Genomic DNA, 17,941 nt, shown 5'->3' with positions numbered 1-17,941 from the left:
GAACTGGCGGTTCTCCTTTATTAAGAATTTAAACACATTTATCTGATGGGTTTCTGCTGGTGAGGTAGCATTGATTACGAGGAGGGAGGGGATGGATTTTTGTCCCCTCTGCAATAAAAATAATTCAGCAGAAGTGTGGGATAAGTGGATCAGAGGGGGATATACGTTCCCTATTGCTGAAAATGCAAATGCGCCCTGCAACACACTGCAGCTCCAACGCAGTGGCTTCAGTGAGCCGGCGATGCTGAGGTGAATCTCACTGTTTCCCTCTTTTTTCTTCTCTCTCTCTTTGTTTGAGTAAATGCTTAACCTTCCTCGCCCTCGTGTCTTTTAAAGAAAATCTTTAAAAAGAGAACAAAAGTTTAAACAACTTATTTAAAGAGAATGAATAACTGAGCAAAGCCAAGACATGGGGCTTCCAGTATTAAAAAAAAAAAAAGAGAGACATATAAAGCAATGATTTTCTCTTCTCCCTGACATCAGCGCCATTCATACAGTATGGAGAAATCACTCACATATTGTTCGCATCTTTTGTATTCTTCCAGCTTGTGAATCAAATGAGCAATTTTCTCTGCATGAGCTAATGCATTGACACTGTGTCAAGAGGCGACTGGCAGGCAACCACGCAGGCAGAAAGATCACTTTGGAAGATTTCTTCACTATACTTTGCATTTAGCAGATACCAGTTTAAGCCTTTAACTTCTTCGCTGACTATATATACACCTGCAGATATATTTTCTGACCCACTCAGCCAAAAGTACGCCTACACCAAAGTTACAAAAGCGTCTAATTAATGATTTGGCCCGCAAAGCGCGTCCTATGGTTTCCTGTTGTATACTATCCTTCCTGGAAAGAGGAGCGTGAGGGGACGGCATCTCCAGAAAATGTGTGAACATTTACGCTTTTTTCCTACTATCCTCACCACAGAGACCAATACTGGAGCGGAGTTGCAGTTTCCAACTAACAGCAGCACTTCAGAGGCACCGCCCAGCGGAACAGCGAAGTTAAACAGACCCACGGCAGACATTTATCCTTTTATTTCTGGGACCAAAAGCATCTCGAACCTTTTCATTTTTACCAGAAGCTGCTGGCCACTATTGATCTCTCTCACGCTGCCGTGTACTGGCTTACAGCACACTGCGCTGGTAATGCTGTTCCGCGGCTTTCACGGAGAACACGCAAAGCCTCGCAGCTTGGACAGCTGATGTGAGTAAAAAAATATTCAGGTTTAATTAAAAAAAAAATAAATAAATAAATAAAACTAAATGACTATATGTATAAAAACCCTTGATCGGCCTGATCCTCTAGGTCAGGGGTGTCAAACTCTTAGAGCCTCATTTTATCTCAGCTGGGCTGGACCAGTAACACGGTGGCACGATAATCTAGGAATATTATCAACATTTAACTTTCGTTTTTGTTTCAGATCAGAGCACAGTATGAAAATTTACAAAAAAATAGGACGTTTCTATTAAAAAATGGGGAATTTAACAGCATCTTTGCCACATTTTTTTCTTCTCTCTTGGCTAAATATACTGATTACATTCTGTCGCTTCCCACTGGGTTCATATTTTATGTTTTCATGAAATAATAACATGCAGATGTCTCCTTCTAGGTGTCGGTTAATGTCTTTCGGGTCGCTTCACCATCCTGAAGCTCTGGTTTGCCAGTTTTTTGCTCTTTCAGGATTGTGTTTGACACCCCTCCCCTGTACGCACAGTCAAAAACACACGCCCTCACACACAAATACCAAACACACTACACGTACGAGCCCTTCACACCACCACAACCAGATATGACTGCACTCTTTCTCACACACACACTCCAACTCACTTGCACTGGCGAGTAGAGGGTCCGCTCGGAGTCGTGGGGGTTGTACGGTCCCGGGTGCGCGGCGGCCACCGCGTGTCGCATCCTCCTCGACCCATCTCCCCTGTCTCCTCTGGCGCTGCCCCGCTCCCTCCCCCCGGCCGCTCCGCCGGGCGCCGATCCGGCAGCGACCAGTCCCTTGTCCACGCCGCCACCCCCGCATCCGGGGGCGCCCATGCAACAGAGGGTGCCCTGGGCCAGCTCCAGCTCAATTTCTGCATCCATCTCCGCCTCCTCTTGGGCCTCCTTGTTGGAGTCGTCCAGGTGCTTCATCAGCACGGCCACCACCACATTGATGAGCACAAACTGGGCGGTGAGCACGAAGGAGACAAAGTACATGGGCGAGATAAACTGAAGGCTCGGATTGCAGGCATAGTCCACGTCCGTGTTGTGGTCTGGTGGACACTCCCGCAATGTGTCCTGGAGAGACACAGGAGGAGGGGAAAGGTCAGCGGAAAGGAGCAAGCAGGGGTGCAGCAGTAAATATCAGAAATAATGAGCTTATCTTTGTATTATGGCAACGTCTGAGCAGCAATGTCTGGATTTTTATTGTAATTTTAAGTCAAAATCTAAATCTCGATGAGGTTCTATGAAACAACTTAGCTTCTTATCGTCAATAATCGATCTTGATGATGTTAACACGGCCGTTTACGTTCTTGACAAGTTGTATTATTATCATACACTTCGCTGTTTTCCATCCAAGCAGAACAACAGGAGTCATTACGTGAGGAAAATTATTCTAGCGGATTTCCACCCTGGTTAACATGCACGCCGCGTAGTTCCGCCGGAGCGGAAACCAAAGTGACAAGTGTTTTCTGGAGGAAGTACACATATCTCACCCAGCCTGTGACCACACATAACAATTTTAGCCCTCTGAGCTGAAGCTGGTCTTTTCGGTCTAATTTGGCCTGACATTTACACACTGCGCTCCTTCAAACGCGTCTCCGTCCTCCACCTTCCATCGTCTTTCTCTACATACCCTTATCTCTTCCTCCTCATGTAAATCCCTCTTATTTCACTCCTGTTGTCCTCTGGGTATACTGAAAGCATAATAACTGGCCTTTTATTTCTTTTTCTCTCTCTCATCATCCTTTTTTACATCTTCCTCCCTTCTTTCTGCTTGGGAGTGAACCGAGGCAGGCCCTCCTCCTCTCTCACAGCCTAACGGCAGAGACCGTGGTCTGAGTGGGAGCGTCTGTGGCCCGTTGGCTTGCTTCATGACCCCGATCAACACTGCCTGTATTCAGTTTGTGTTAAATGGTCCACGGCCAGCACAGTCAGTCATAATCTCTATTCCCTTCGCAGCGTCGCTACGAGGACGAGACGCGAAAGCTGCTGGTGGGAGAAGTGCATTCAGGGAAAATTAGTCTTCTAGTCTTTTTTTTCTTTTTTTTTTACAAGTGTGCAATGAGGCACGGTCCCTCCTGTGATCCAGTGCTGAATAAGCACATTCCCTTCCCATTACTCGGTATCCACAGAGAGTTCACTGGAGTGATTGAGAGAGAGTTCATCGCCTGTCCTTCTAATATCTTCCCCTTTGCTCTTCGGCTCACTTACTTGCAAAAACCTTTACAAAGTTTGGCTTTGATGAACGTTTGGCTACGTCCGTGTGGATCACTAACAAACAATATCAGCTTGAAGCAGTCAATTCGAAATAAAAATTGCATCAATAAAGACAAAGTATTATAATATAAAGACCAACACTGATGAGTTTTGCCCCATTGGGTTTGAATTGCACCTGTATCAAAAAGAATTACTTTCTAGGATTGAAAGTCTTCAAAGTCTCATTTAAACTTTTTCAAGATGTAAATCATGAAATCTAAGTGATTTTGTTCAATCTTACACTTTTCCAACAGATCTCATTCGAGATAAAAAAAAAAAAAAAACACATCACGGTGTTATTCGTTTGACACTTGACCCCTGACACAGCCTTCAAGAAGTTTTCCACTTTCAAGTATTTTAATGAGTGCTCTATTAGGATGAAACAACTAAAGGCTACACAGAACACACTGGAGCTTCTGGGGCACTTTTGAGGAATCTCCACAATTTAAACCAGAAAAATCTATCCAGCTTACTGAGACAAAGAGGATTATTTTTCCTCATGCACAAACACATTCCTGCAAACAAAAGCAAATATTTAACATAAAGTTCGTACCTTCATAATGCCATTCCAGTTGTCGCCCGTGGAGACTTGAAACAAAGTAAGGAAGGCCATGCCAAAGTTTTCAAAGGTAGCGTGACGACTCATACCCTCACAGGGGTAGTCTTCATTGCAAACTGAGGGTGAGAGTGAGGTGGGCGGATGGAGCGAGAGCAGGAGATTTAAGTGTTATAAATGAAAAAAGTGGTGACCAGAACAAGAGAGAGAGAACAGCAGATCAGACAAGGAAAAACAAAAAAAAAAAATCGCTCGTGGCAGAAGAGAGAACGGATGTCAATTCAATAATAAAACGCTTTACATGAATTTGCTGTAGCGAGCATGCGGCATTTCCTGTCTGGGTGACTGTCCAAACACACCAAGCCAGTGTAGACACAGTCACTCATCAAACCCAAAGCAATGTGACCAAACACTCTATTTGTTTTCGAGCCTCTATCCCAAGATAATCTCCACAATGCCTAAAGAACGCAACACTTGCATTTGCCACTAATCCCTTCTCCTGCCAAGCTCCAGTCACAAAATAGTGTTGCCACCGGCTGCGGCTGCGACACGCAGAAAGGAAAAACGTGACTTTCTGCTGGCGATATCTTCAGCTTTAATGAGGCTAAGCGAGGACAGGATGTATCGGAATCCGGGGGAATTGCTTTCACACTGCGGGAGAGATACCTTTGATATTGACTTAAGGACAAAGAGAAAATCAGGATTTCTCAATAACAAAGAACTCATGCTTTTATATACACAGGTTGAGCTCACAGTGATAAGACAACGCAAACGTCCAACCACAGACTGACTGACTTACAGGGACAGACACAGACGTGATAACAGCTACAGGACTTTTTGGTTTTGTACAGTTTATCTTTAACTGGTTGGAACTGATTCATTCAGTATTTATGTCTTTCCTATAGAGACAATTTGGGCTGAATCAGTTCACAGGTGAAACACAAATATAATACATTATTATTATTATTATTTTTTACATACTTTACCGCACATCAGAGGCTCATTTTGTTCCTTGCCAGAAAGAATAGGTTTTAAGATTAGCACGCAAAACAAAACAGTCAGTTCATTGTCAAAGGAAGATCAATGACTAGTTAAGCAAACCATTATTAAAAACACCCATCAATTGTATTCATACCAATATGAGTATTAGCGGAGTTAAAAACAAAGAACTGAATCTACCTGCTCTTACTTTTGGTGTTCTTTTAACCTCGTGAATCAGAATTCATTTTACCAATCGCAGATTATAAGAAAGCAACAATATCATCCACATCAGTCGGACAGTGATCCAGGACCGTCAGAGGTCTGAGTTTAATAAATTATATTGGCTCTTGCCCCGCCTGAGAGCTCAGGTTCAGGAAAAACCAGTGAAATACAAAAACATGGCTCTAGTGTAGAGAAGTGACAAACCTTCACAGGCCTGTGACTGGATGTCATGTGGACTCACCAAGTTCTCCAAAAAGCTCTACTCCTAAGGCGGCGTAGATGAAAAACAGTAGCATGAAGAGCAGGCCCAGGTTACCCACCTGCAACACACACACAGAAAAAAAAAAAGATCTCATAAACTGTTGCATAAGCATAAACATTAAAAGAAACTTCCTAAACAGAAATATATAGTTTTCAACTCTAAATCTAAACCCTAAGAGAATGTGTTCCCATTTGGTGCACACTGATATGCACAAAAGGCCAGATAGTCGTCCACAATAACATAAAATAGGCCACATTTCTGCACAATACTTTTTTCTTTCTTTTAATTTATTTTTATGTTTGCAATCACGCACATTTAAAAAATAAATAAATAAATAAATTGATAAGAAACTGCATAAAAGTTTTGGAAAGTCAAGATTAAATTTTTTTGGTCATTCTGTTCTCATATTATCTTTCTCAGTTTAACTTCAGCAGCTGGACCTGGACTATCTTTGTGTATATTCCGGGGTTTGGGACTTGGCTCGCTTCCACCACAAAACAGGCCTCTGTTGCTACAAGTTAATAGTGATGATGATTTTGCACAGTAAACGCTCAGGGCCAGAATCTAATCCTATTAGAGCTCCACGAAAGCCTCTCATGCAGCAGCTACGCTCCACTGAGGATGGAGACGTGCTCAGTCCACAAGCTGCAGTAGCTGCATGGCGCTGCGTCAAAACGGAGGTCCCGGAACGCCACCTGGTTTTCCAGGAAAAGAACACTTAAGATGCGCTGCTCACTTTGTGCAGTTTAGCCTGAAAATAAAGCATCGACATTACGATGATGACAGAACTTGTTCCACACATTAGCTGCTATGCAAAATGAGGTTTATATTAGAAACGATGCTGAGATGCTTGCGGCGGCGTTTTCTGGATCCTACTAGCAGGAGGATTTTTCGGGCTCAAACGGCGCCTGGTGCCGAGTCGGAAAGAGCAGTTCTGACAATAATTTGATGGAAGGGAAAAAGCTCTCGCTAAATTGGAGCCGAGTTAAACAAACGACTGCAAATCTGCTGAGGTTAAAGTCAGTAGAAATGCAATGAAATTTCAGACAAGGACATTGCTGGTAATCGCAGGACGATTGTCCCTGGTTGAATCTTCTTCTTTTTTATGTGAAATTGTCATGCAGGAGTTTTCTGTGGATCCTCAGGTTCCCTCCCACTGTCTATGAACTTTGTAGGTAACTGTTGGTCTTTTTGGACAGACCAACAATTAAAATGCACTTTTCTGTCGCTAGTAACTCATAGATTTAACTCTAAATAGATTATTCCAAACAAGTGTTGAACTCCAATTGATGAAAATCAAACCAGACTTTCCTACATTATTAAGCTGTGTATATTTTGCAAAAATGTCCTTTGCTATTTTTGCTGATTAGATTTGAGGAAATCTATTTGCGAAGCTAAACAGAAGTCGCTCACAGGGCTCAGTGTTGATAAAAGAAGAAGAGAAAAAAAAAAGTCTGTCCATTCACGTGGAGTCTACATTTGCCAAAGGCGATCCTGGAGGTTTCTCAGCCGCTCCAGGACAACACATAAAACAACTGGGCCGACCGCAGCGCCGACACAGAACAGGCTATTAGTGTTAGTGGACGGCGTGTTGCAGCTGTTTTGCATCAGTCGGGGGGGAAACGGTGATGGAGATCGCTGGTGGGGAAACGACTTGGCCCTGCTGCGTCTGCCAAGACCAAGTCGTGAAAATACATTTTATAACATGTCAATGAGTTATCAAGCTTACTCACCCATTTAATGTAAGTATATGGATCCCTCATTACATCTTCATGTCTTGTCACGACCTGTTAACTGTATAAACCGACTGTGGAACTTGCGAAGTGGCTTAATGATGTTACATCTCATGAATTACTCTTCCAGCAGACAATGGTTTTGCCATGTAGGCATTATTCAAATTCTTGTCCTCTCGGGGTAATATCAAGTATTCGCCTGCTCTTTTGTTCAGCGACATCCCGAAGCTTTGACTGAAACGTCAATAGCGTCCTCCATATCAAACGTGACGTGATGAAATGGCGCTGGCAGCTCGCCAGTTCATTTTCACTGTGAAATACGGTGCAATATCACCCGAGGTGAAGCCTCTCTCACCAGGTGTAGTGCGGCTTTTTTTTTCAGCACCTCGAAATGCGCACATTTCCGTACGCGCAGAGAGGGAGACCTCCTGCTACTGTTTAATTAGCCCCAGTTTTAATTACCTTCCTTGTTGCCCTTGGGATGGAGCAAAGGGCCCGGCGTTAATGAGAGGGGGATCAATAGAAAAGAAAGACAAGGAATCTGTTCCCTCCTCACCTCTGCCGACCCTCGCTCGCCACGGAGCCTGCTTCTCTGTGATTGGTTAACCTCGCTCCGGATGGTCAGTGGATTACAAAGGTGTGTGATGAGTACAGACCTGAACGAAGCCCAACAACTACGCTTCAGGTGATAAAAAAATGTTGAAGTAATGAAGTTTGATTTTCTGAGAAATTCCAATACTTGTATGAGGTGGAATTTTAAGGCAGGATGTTTAAGATGTATAAATAACATGGATGAGATACCCTTGGATACTACAGGTGTGAAATATAAGTAAATATAATGGACAGATTAAGCTATAAGATGATTTTATTTAGTGTGATAGTCTTATCTGTCTTGGTCGGAGGCATCTCAAAGCAACTGGTAAATTGGTTTGCTACATTAGCATTGCAATCATGATATGACTGATGTTAAGACGAAACAGCATTTTCAGTATCAATAAAAAAGTTTGGAATGCTCTTCTGGAACTGATAAAAGTTGTTGACAAGAAACGAAACATAAAAGAAAGCGACAGGCTCCAAAATCACTTCTAAATCTCTCTATTTTGTGATGTTGGGATTTTGAGTCTTCTGCCAAGATGCTGTCTTTTTCTCTTATATTGCTATTCTTGTGACTTTCTGCTGCACACAATTCCCAAAAACATCTTCTCTCTTTGGACATTCACAAAATCTATGGGTAAACTTATAAACTTTTCCACAGTTCCTCCTACACAAATGAGATGTTTTTGGAAGAGATAAACGGTGCGTTAGATTAGAGCATCTTCACCATCCATTCAACTCGATCCACATCAGTCCTGGATGTTTTCTCCCATTCACCATCTGCTATACTTGGACCTGATTTTATTCAGTCACAGTTACACAATGTTTGTTTTTTTGTTGATTTTTTTATTCACACCTGTGTAGTGTCCACCAGCATTTCAGAAGGAGAGTCGTTTTTATTACTTTTGCTTTTATTCATTTTTCCTTTTGTGCTTTGATGCTTCTGTTTACTTCAGTTGTCATCATATGTGATTATGATTAAACAATGAAGGTAAATATAATCCAGTGCAGCAGTGGTCTGACTGACTTAAAAAACAGTGCATTTAAACATAATTCAATGCAGTTTACTTTTTCATTGCATAAAATCCTGATGACAATAAATTTGCAATATATTCTGCAGCCTGATGAGATACTTTGACACACAGGCTCTGCCTAAATTATGACATTGATAATATCAGGATGTCAAGAAATACCAAGAAACACAGAACCAAACAGTTCATAAAATTTGAAATTCAAAGCAGAAATGCACAATATATTGCAAATTTAATTGCTGTTGTGATGCGAACGTGTGCAATGTACACACTGCAATAAATGATCTGCTTTCATGCACAGTGCATTTGCATTCTGCAAATTCAAAATGACAGAAATGTAGATTTTACATAAAATTGTGATTAATGCCACCTATAAAAAACACGTGATTAATTTGTTAGAAGATTTATTTTAATTGTTTGACACTGCTTATTATTGGAGACCTGGTGGTTCCAATGCAGATGCTGAACTGCAAGAAAACGAGCTATTGAAATAATTGTAAGTTTGTAAGAGCTTGTATTCATCATGAATGCTACACAATTATTGTGCATATATGTGTTCACAGCCCGAACTGAAAGACACATCATCCATATAGTGTATGTGGTACAAAGAAACCCCTCATATGTTTTCCCATTTCGCCAGATTACTTCAACTGAACCTCAGCTGAACTTGAAATGCACTTGAATGATGAGGGCGGCCTAAAAAACTGCCTGATGCCGTGGACAGTCCACCTCTGGATGATCTACAGAGCGATTCAAAAGCAGTTTCCAGCGTTCTGTGGTCTCAGTGGGAGGCCGGGTGCTCTCCATGGTGCTGAAAGTGGAAAGATGACAAACCCCGCGTGCATATTCGTACAGGATGTGTATTTCACTCTGCTTGTCTGCGGTGAGAGTGAGTCATCTATTAGAGCTTCCTAAAGGCCAAAAGAAAAGAGGAAGATGAGGGACTCCTAACCCCCCTGGTTATCGAGTAAAGCTTCTCCCGGGGGGAGTGGAGAGTGGAGAGTGTGTCTGTGTGGGGTGAAAAAAAAACAGACAGTGAGAGCGCCGTGTGAGCTGTACCTGAGGCAGGGCTTGGACGACGGTATCCAGCAGGGCTCGCATTCCTGTTGCCATCTTCAGCAGCTTCAGGACTGTGTGAGCGCATTGGGGGGGAGAAGAGAAGGGGGACTTTAGAGGAAAATCCCTGAGGTTCAATTAACTACTAAATGGAGGATGTTAAACTGTGGAAAGGTCGATACATTATTTTGTTAGGAGCAACACACACACACACACACACACACACACACACACACACACACACACACACACACACACACACACACACACACACACACACACACACACACACACACGTGTGTTCACACAAGACGATAATTACTCGCTGCTGGCCGTTCACAGTTTAAGCTATTTAACTTGATCACCTCAATAAGATCAGATCTACCATTCAATGCTTTTAATATCGCTTAATGCAATGTAAAAAAAACAAAAAAACAAAAAACAGCAAGCAGCGACTCTAGCAAAGGATTGTGTGTGAATGCCATGTAGTCTAAAAACCGTTACACCAAATACACTGACGGAGTCCAGTCTGCAGGACCTCACAACATTTCATGTTTTTAACTCTTTACAGGGCATTCATTTAAATGGTTTGACATTAAAACATGCTGGCATTGACAAAGAGTATTTCAAAAACACAACTAAATATTAAGCATGCGTAATAAAAATCTTTCAGAAAAAGTAAAACTGACCCCCAAAATACAGCAATTTGTATCTCATCAAAAGAGTTCTAAACAGGCCAATTTTCCTACTGGCTTTGATTTTTTTTTTAACAATCACCGCTTTGTATCTAAGAAATTAAATTTTCATGAGAAAAATGATATCCGTTGATTCTGATATTAGTTTAAATAAACAAAATAAAGTATGAAGCCATCATGCATGGTTCAAACAGCCTTCTGAGGAGTGAGGAGAAGGGTGAGGATTCGGGTTAGAGAATAGGAAATCTGTTTTATCAATAAAAAGACTCTTTACCTTTTCATTGATGTGCAGTGGAGCTGTGTGACTGTTTGTGTGCATGTGTGAATAATTCTGGCGTTTGGCATGCATACCTCGCGCGATCCTCAGTACTCTCATAATCCTGATGATTGTGGGGTTGATGGGAAGGGCGGCGCTGATCTCGATCTCCTCCAGAGTGATGCCCATCACCGACAGAAGCACAATGGCCAGATCCAGCTGGTTCCACCTTAGCACAAGCCCACACACACATCCACGCACACTTACATGAAGGAAGAAAGTGCAGCATAACCCAGACACAAATATGCACACATGTAGTTTTCTGAACGTGAACATTTACAAAGCAGGAGTTATGAAAATATGGTGGCACACGCTGCGAGTCACTTCCCTCTGCTTTAATGGAAGACATGTGTTAGGTATATACTTTACTTAGCACTGAGAGAGAAGTACACCAAGGTTATAAGATGCTCTGCTAAAGTGTAAACATACCCACACGTTCCGGAGACACCAACACTCACACTAGTGTTCCGAAACATACTGGATAAGGATGTCAGCTCTTGGTTGGCAGCTGACATCAACACCAAATTGTCCAATTGCGAACAAAGTCCAACCTATCTGTCGGGGCAGGCCCAGCCCAGAAGAACATGGAATAAAAGCTCCGTCTCATCAACAATCAGGATCCTTTCGGGGCGAAATACTGCGAATCTTTCCCTGTAAGGTCCAGCGCTGAGCATTACATCTGGCTATACTTAAATAACTTAAATAAATGGTAATAATCTGAAGTCAGTCGTTTTGGCATTTTTTATACCAAGCATAGAATAAAAGAACCGGGTGGAGTCGGCGGGACGGAAGTCCTGGGCTCCAACACATGCCACTAAAAAACAAAACAAAACAAAGACGCCTTTAATAAAGTCATCATGTGAAGCAAATTCTTGTCAGAGAATTTAATTTTCAGACTCGAGAACAGATGGGACACAGATGGTGCCAAGAGTTTGAAGACATTGCAGCGACATCTGACTTGAGGGCATGTATTACGGAATGTTTGCAAAGGCTTGCAAGGTGGAAACTTCTGAAACCTCTGGCTGATGAAGGAGAGCTGCGGTTCTCATATTGATGGAGCCAACGTAGTCCTAAGATTACTCAGCATTGCTAAACATTTGCCACATCATTTGTTTAACGCACTGAACTATATTATTTAAAACTCCAGTGATAACGAAATATGAACTGCCACCTGTGGCTCATTATCATCACGCTCGTGATCATATTTCCCTCTGCTATGAGACGTTCTCATGGAGAGTCATTCTGCTCCCTCATCAAATTATACTGCCCACTTCTTCATTCTGTTTCGTCAGCTTACCTTAAATACAGAATATTCCCTCCTCCACTGTTCTCTTCGATGTTTCTGTCAGAGCCTGAGCTGCGCTCGTGGTCATAGTTTGCGTGTCTGTTACCTGCTACTCCATTGACCCATTTCCTAAGCTGACCTGAGCGTCACCCCGCTCTATAAATCACACTCGCTCTTGATGTTGCTGACACAACGTAAAAAGAGACAAAGTGCCGACTGATGACCGGGGGACGTTTCTCTTCCTTCTTCCACATCCGCCCATCTCGATCTCATTTCATTGCTCATTTGTTCAAATCCGTTTTTGTCTTTGATCTGCCCAGCTTGTTCTCCTTTTCCCCAGTCTCTCTCCGCATTACCTCTCCTGCTCTCCCCTTTCTATTCAATAACTAAAATAGGTCAGTGACATTAAGCCACTATCAGCATAATAAGCTCCCAAATCTGGTTCTGCCTTAATTAGTCAGCCCACATCCCTCAAAAGAATAAGACATCAGTCTCATCACTGTGCAAGTTAGTATGAATGACAAATCAATTAGTCTGGGCTCAGTGTGAATGGGTGTGGGAGGGAATCGAGCAGACTTCCCATGGAAGTCAAACAAGGGTGAGCGGCAGTATCCTCACATGCACAGACTCATTACAAAATTCAATTTTGTGGGGCAAAAAGCTACTAAGCTAGATCTCGGATGTATCCCTCATTGAAATGAAGCTCAGAAGAATCTTGTCGACGGCCACACAGCGGCGAGACCCGTCGCCCCGCGGGATCAGCCCGAGCCCCTTGCAGTATCGGGGATGGATGGAAAACTGTGATAGCATTCAGAACAACAGATATACTTATGAATAAATAAAAAATGACATTTTTGTTTGCTTTGACAGAACTGGTGATGTGTGCCGACACAAAATCCATATTTGCAATACAGTACGGTTTAGTCAACTTAATAACAGGATGACTGCGAGCCGGCTCACATATTTCAGCACGTTTCATAATCCGCCAATGCCGTCAACGCTGTTATTCCCGATTCCATTTATAAAGATCAAAGCAAAAGGGGATTAATACAGACATTACACTTAGAACTAATAACTGTTTATTGTGGCACTATTTTTATACCATACATTTCCTCACATGATTAGAGCATGTGCCTACAGCTCCGATAGTCGCTTTAACGTCTAAAACCTTTTTTTTTCTAAATAATGTATGTGATAACAGACTTAGCTGAACACAGAAAACATAGAATCACATCATTTGTGGCTGATAGAAAGCTCATTTTTCAGTAAGTAATCCAAAGGGTGCTTCAGGTTTGACAGAGAACGGGCCAGACGAAAAGCAATCTGACAGTCAAGCTGATGGAGCCGACTCTGCGATGGGATGGCACACTAACAAATCCCACAGTGGATAGACAATTTCTGCAGCGCCATCAACTTGTCTTGTATGAGAATTATGCGTCACTATCTCGCAGACTAAAGCAAACGAGCCTGCAGGTGTACCTGGTGGTAGATGGAAACACTTTTTGCGGGCAATCACATCAACCCCGCCGTCACAAAAGATATAAACAGGTACTGTACCGGTCTTTGAAGAAGCGGCGGAAGCCAAAGGCGATGAGTTTGAGCACTGCTTCCAGCACGAACGTAGAGGTGAAGAAATAATTGCAGTATTTCAGAGCGAGATCCAGAGACTGGAGGGAGAGAGTATAAAAAAAAAAAGAAAAACAGAGAGGCACGTGTTTGTACGAGTGTGTGTGCATGAGCAATGGGGTAAAGAGAATTATTAGCAGCATCAGCCAAGAGGAACCGTAAAGCAGAGTTCTTCCAGTTGTGTGTAGAACAAAATACAACATGCCAGAGGCCAAAACAGATCACCCTCTCTTCAAAGTGCTACACATAAATTAATTCCCCAAATAAACACACACTTTTAACAAAATTCTTTTCAGAAATTCCCAGGGCAGGCCTGCTTTGATTGATTTGAATCCAGTCCCGTCTTCATGTTATTGAGGATATTAGATTGGCTTGTTTTCTGTGTTCATAAACAGAGCGCCGTCTTCGAACAAGTGGGAGACTGCCAAATGTCAGGACCAGCAGCTGACAAATACAGCCAAGACCTGTGATATTTATCTGACGCTCGGTCAGTTTGAGAACGCTCGCTCCATCTTAAAAGGTCAAACAGGCGTCTTATCTCAAGGATAATCACTTTTCTCTCCCTCGCAAAAAAAAAAAAAAAAGTGTTACCGGGCCTTGGAGCCTCTGGCCGTCGCACGCCGACGGACAGATACACGGGCCGTTCGGCTTACGCCACCACCGACAGCGGCACGAGTCAAATCAACAGCGCAATCACGGCCCCTTTGTGTGGACTGCAGCTACTCACAACACATGCTACGGAGCCTCGCTACAGTTTCACGGTGGCTGGCCAGTCAGTGGCGTCATTATTCCTTTTTTAAAGACGCTGCTGTTTGCAGGAGAGGAGAAGGCAGGGAGACTGAAAGCTGTGGTCTAACTTCAGAGGGGGGGAAAAAAAAAAAAAAAATCATAAATATCTGACAGATTAATACTCAGCATGAAAACCTTGCAATATGTTCCTGCTACTGACGGGACGGTGCCTGTGGGAGAGTGTATCTGCTGTTTGATCAAATCGCCTGCTCGAGACCCTGAACATGAAATCCAATTCTTTACACAGCCGCGCCAGAAGCATCGCTGCGCGCGCACGGCGAAGCATTCCTCCTTACGTGAGGCTGGTTGTAGTGCTCCAGAGACATGGTGATGACGTTGATACAGATGATGAAGGTGATGATGAGGTCCAGGTAGTGGTTTGTGCACAGTGTGTGGATCATCAGGCGCATGTGGCCGTAGCTGGAATAGTAGGGCAGCTTCTGGGCCTCTGTTGGTAAAAACACATTTTTTTTTTTTTAAAGAATATGCAGTCATTCAGTGTTCGGCCATATTCAAGCCCCTCTTGTAGCGATTCACTGATCTTGTTGCAGCAAGAAGAGCACAACAAGTGATCTCCACAATGAAAAATTGATGACTGCTTGGGAATTTAAAGACTTTAATCATGCTGTGGACAAACTCCAGACTGCAGAGCGCATCCTGCAATCTTACCAAGTTTTTCGCTTTTAAAGACTATGAAGAATTTGCTGTCGGGAAGTAAATGGTTGCAATAGATGTGAAGTATTTACGGTGTGATGAGAGCCCCGATCTGCTTATTATTCTGTGAGCTTTCTTTCTCTGCAGGTACTAAAGGTGGGCTGAGCAAAGCTTCATTAACCCAGAGAGGGCATGACTGGAAACACTTGAGCAGAGTGTCCCTGCACTCTTTTAAAAATCTGCTTCAATTTGGAGTCACGCTGTCGATACCCGGAGATAAATTTGTGTTTTGAAAAATTCAAGTGGCCAAAGTCTTGAAAATATTTACACCGATGATTGTAGCTGCTTGAAATCCCGATAAAGCTGCAGACAACAACATCCTCTAACAGTGAAACTGTTGAAAAGATAAATAAAGGATCAAATAAATCCTTTAAAAACCTAATAACACCTCAGTAAATAAGTGCTATAATGCCTGAGACACCTTGAGGGTTCGCTTGATGTTTGTTTTCCTTCGACTCACTTAGACGACTGACTGGAACGATTAGAAACACTATTCTTGATTTGAATTCACTCTTCGGTTATTTTGGTTTTTCTTACCAAATCGTCTGTAAAATTGCCCACATTTTGTCAATTTTGTTTTGAAGGTATCAGAAACTAGTCCACAATAGTTTTCTTAAGTTATTACGGGTCACATAATGAGACATTTAGACGAGAAATTACACGAATAACTTGGTAGGATTTCAGCTTGCAGTGTATTAGTAATGATCACACCTGCTGCTCGTGTGCTTATTGCCTGTCTGTCTCTATTTACCAGAGTTCCTCCACGAATCTGCACCTGCTTCTTTTTTTCCTCACCAGTCCCTTCCTTTCTCTGTCACATCCTCATCCCTCTGTCCCTTTCTTCTTCTGCAGCTGTTATTTCAGTCTCCTTCCCCCTCCTTCCCCCTCGCATGCCCTCCGTCCCCCGCCTCTCTTACTCCTCCTCTTCTTCTCCATGCGACGCTGGCGTTTCTCCTCGCGCCTCTTGGCCTCCTCCACCTCCTGGTGCTGGCGGCACTTGTGGAAGTTCTCCACCACCACGCCAACGAACATGTTGAGGACGAAGAAGCTGACGATGAGGAGGAAGGAAATGAAGTACAACAACATCCAGGGGTTGTTGTTGGTTATCGGCTGGCGGGGATCGGAGGGCGTGTTTGTTTTTGATGCGATGGAATGGAAAGAAAGTGAGATGGAAGAGAGAAAAACAGGACGTGAGAACAGAAACAGAGAGGTTAGTCGGACAATTTGTTTCTGTGCAGCTTGTGTCCGGGTACCTGCTGGTCCACGGCCACAGCATCGAGGCCGTGATACATGATGTTGACCCAGCCGTCTTTGGAAGCGAGGACAAACAGGGACATCAGAGCCTGTAGAACAGCAGTGGGGGTAAAAAGGACGGTCATCCCTCCAGAATGGAAAAACAAACAGGTTAACTTTAACGAAGAAGACGAGCCCCACATATGCATCACGCTCACCTGTCCAAGATTGTCAAAGTTGTACTTGTGGTGGACCCACTTGTAGTTGGCTTGCAGACAGTCGGACTTGTTGGTGATGTTTTTGACGTCAGGGCCGAAGCAGTAGAAGAACTTGCCTTTAAACAACTGTCAGTACAAGAACAATAACACCAAGCTTGTGACGTCTGAGTATTTATAGGAGAAGAAGAAAAAAGAAAAAAAACCCCAGAAATAAGCCTTTGTGGGCCCCTCTGATGAGATGAAAGGGTGTACTTCAGTGAAATAATGAGCTGGTCAAAGATCCCACCAGCTGAAAACGCTGTGATGAAAGAAGTAGGAAGACAATGAGTTTACTTAAAAGAGGAAAACAGAAATGTATGTGGGCTTCAAAGATATGAAGAAGCAACAGGAGAGAAGGAATGAGGCGTGTTAGAATTACAGCCAGGGAAGCCACACTCAATACGATCAGCTGGGTTATACAAAGTTTACATACATTCAATATTCCTCCTAATAAATAATAAATAATACTCAGTCTAAAGGCAGCTGTTTCTTTCTTCATACCTGAACTCCGAGAATACCAAAGATGATAAAAAAAGCGCAGCAGATGAGGACGATGTTGCCGATTGGTTTGAGGGAAGTGATGAGAGTTTCCACCACCAGCTTCAGACCCGGAGCTCTGCTGATCACCCTGAAGAGGGAAACACAGCAAATACAAAATTCAAGACAGAGTCTAAATACAGGAACACACTACAATCACACATTAGGTGCATCTGTGCAGAGTAAATACTATAAGAAGACTCTCTTTACAAAGCTATGTTTGGACATTTTCTTTTATGAATTCATGAAATTCACATTTTAAAATAAAGAAATAACATCACATTGAATTAAACAGCTGTGGTTAAATCAGTTAAATACCAGAAGCAAGACATGCACTTAATGAAACTTTGCTGACCTTCTGGGATGTTTCCTGGTTACATAAAACCTTCAAACAGCTTGTTAACCACAGTGTTCAGCACCTATAGCTGCTTCACTTCCCCTTCAGGATCACCCAGGCATTATTCATCGTGCACTCCTGACAGAACTTCACTTAACACCACTGAATAGTGTGAATTAACAGATGACGAATCTACTTTTCCAGACTTATATCTCGGATTTATACATCTGAGGCATAGGTTGCACTGTT

At 42.8% G+C, this 17,941-nt stretch overlaps 1 protein-coding gene across 3 annotated transcripts in view; it reads right to left on the bottom strand.

Annotated features, from left to right (window-relative positions):
* Positions 1–17,941, bottom strand: part of LOC115387012 (voltage-dependent T-type calcium channel subunit alpha-1I-like) — a 157,447-nt gene that overhangs the window by 16,054 nt on the left and 123,452 nt on the right. For all 3 annotated transcript variants that reach the window (XM_030089521.1, XM_030089523.1, XM_030089522.1), the window contains exons 22-32: positions 17,320–17,446; positions 16,780–16,905; positions 16,582–16,671; positions 16,246–16,438; positions 14,911–15,062; positions 13,757–13,866; positions 10,950–11,083; positions 9,907–9,977; positions 5,469–5,547; positions 4,022–4,143; positions 1,831–2,286 (exon numbers count right to left, since the gene is read on the bottom strand). In XM_030089521.1, the coding sequence (XP_029945381.1) occupies positions 1,831–2,286; positions 4,022–4,143; positions 5,469–5,547; positions 9,907–9,977; positions 10,950–11,083; positions 13,757–13,866; positions 14,911–15,062; positions 16,246–16,438; positions 16,582–16,671; positions 16,780–16,905; positions 17,320–17,446 (1,660 nt within the window). The remainder of the gene's footprint in view (positions 1–1,830; positions 2,287–4,021; positions 4,144–5,468; positions 5,548–9,906; positions 9,978–10,949; positions 11,084–13,756; positions 13,867–14,910; positions 15,063–16,245; positions 16,439–16,581; positions 16,672–16,779; positions 16,906–17,319; positions 17,447–17,941) is intronic.

Source organism: Salarias fasciatus, chromosome 4 (assembly GCF_902148845.1).
Source record: "Salarias fasciatus chromosome 4, fSalaFa1.1, whole genome shotgun sequence".
In the NCBI taxonomy this organism is placed as follows: domain Eukaryota; kingdom Metazoa; phylum Chordata; class Actinopteri; order Blenniiformes; family Blenniidae; genus Salarias; species Salarias fasciatus.
The sequence above is the reverse complement of the archived record's forward strand: the minus strand, read 5'-3'. Positions and strand labels throughout refer to the sequence as shown.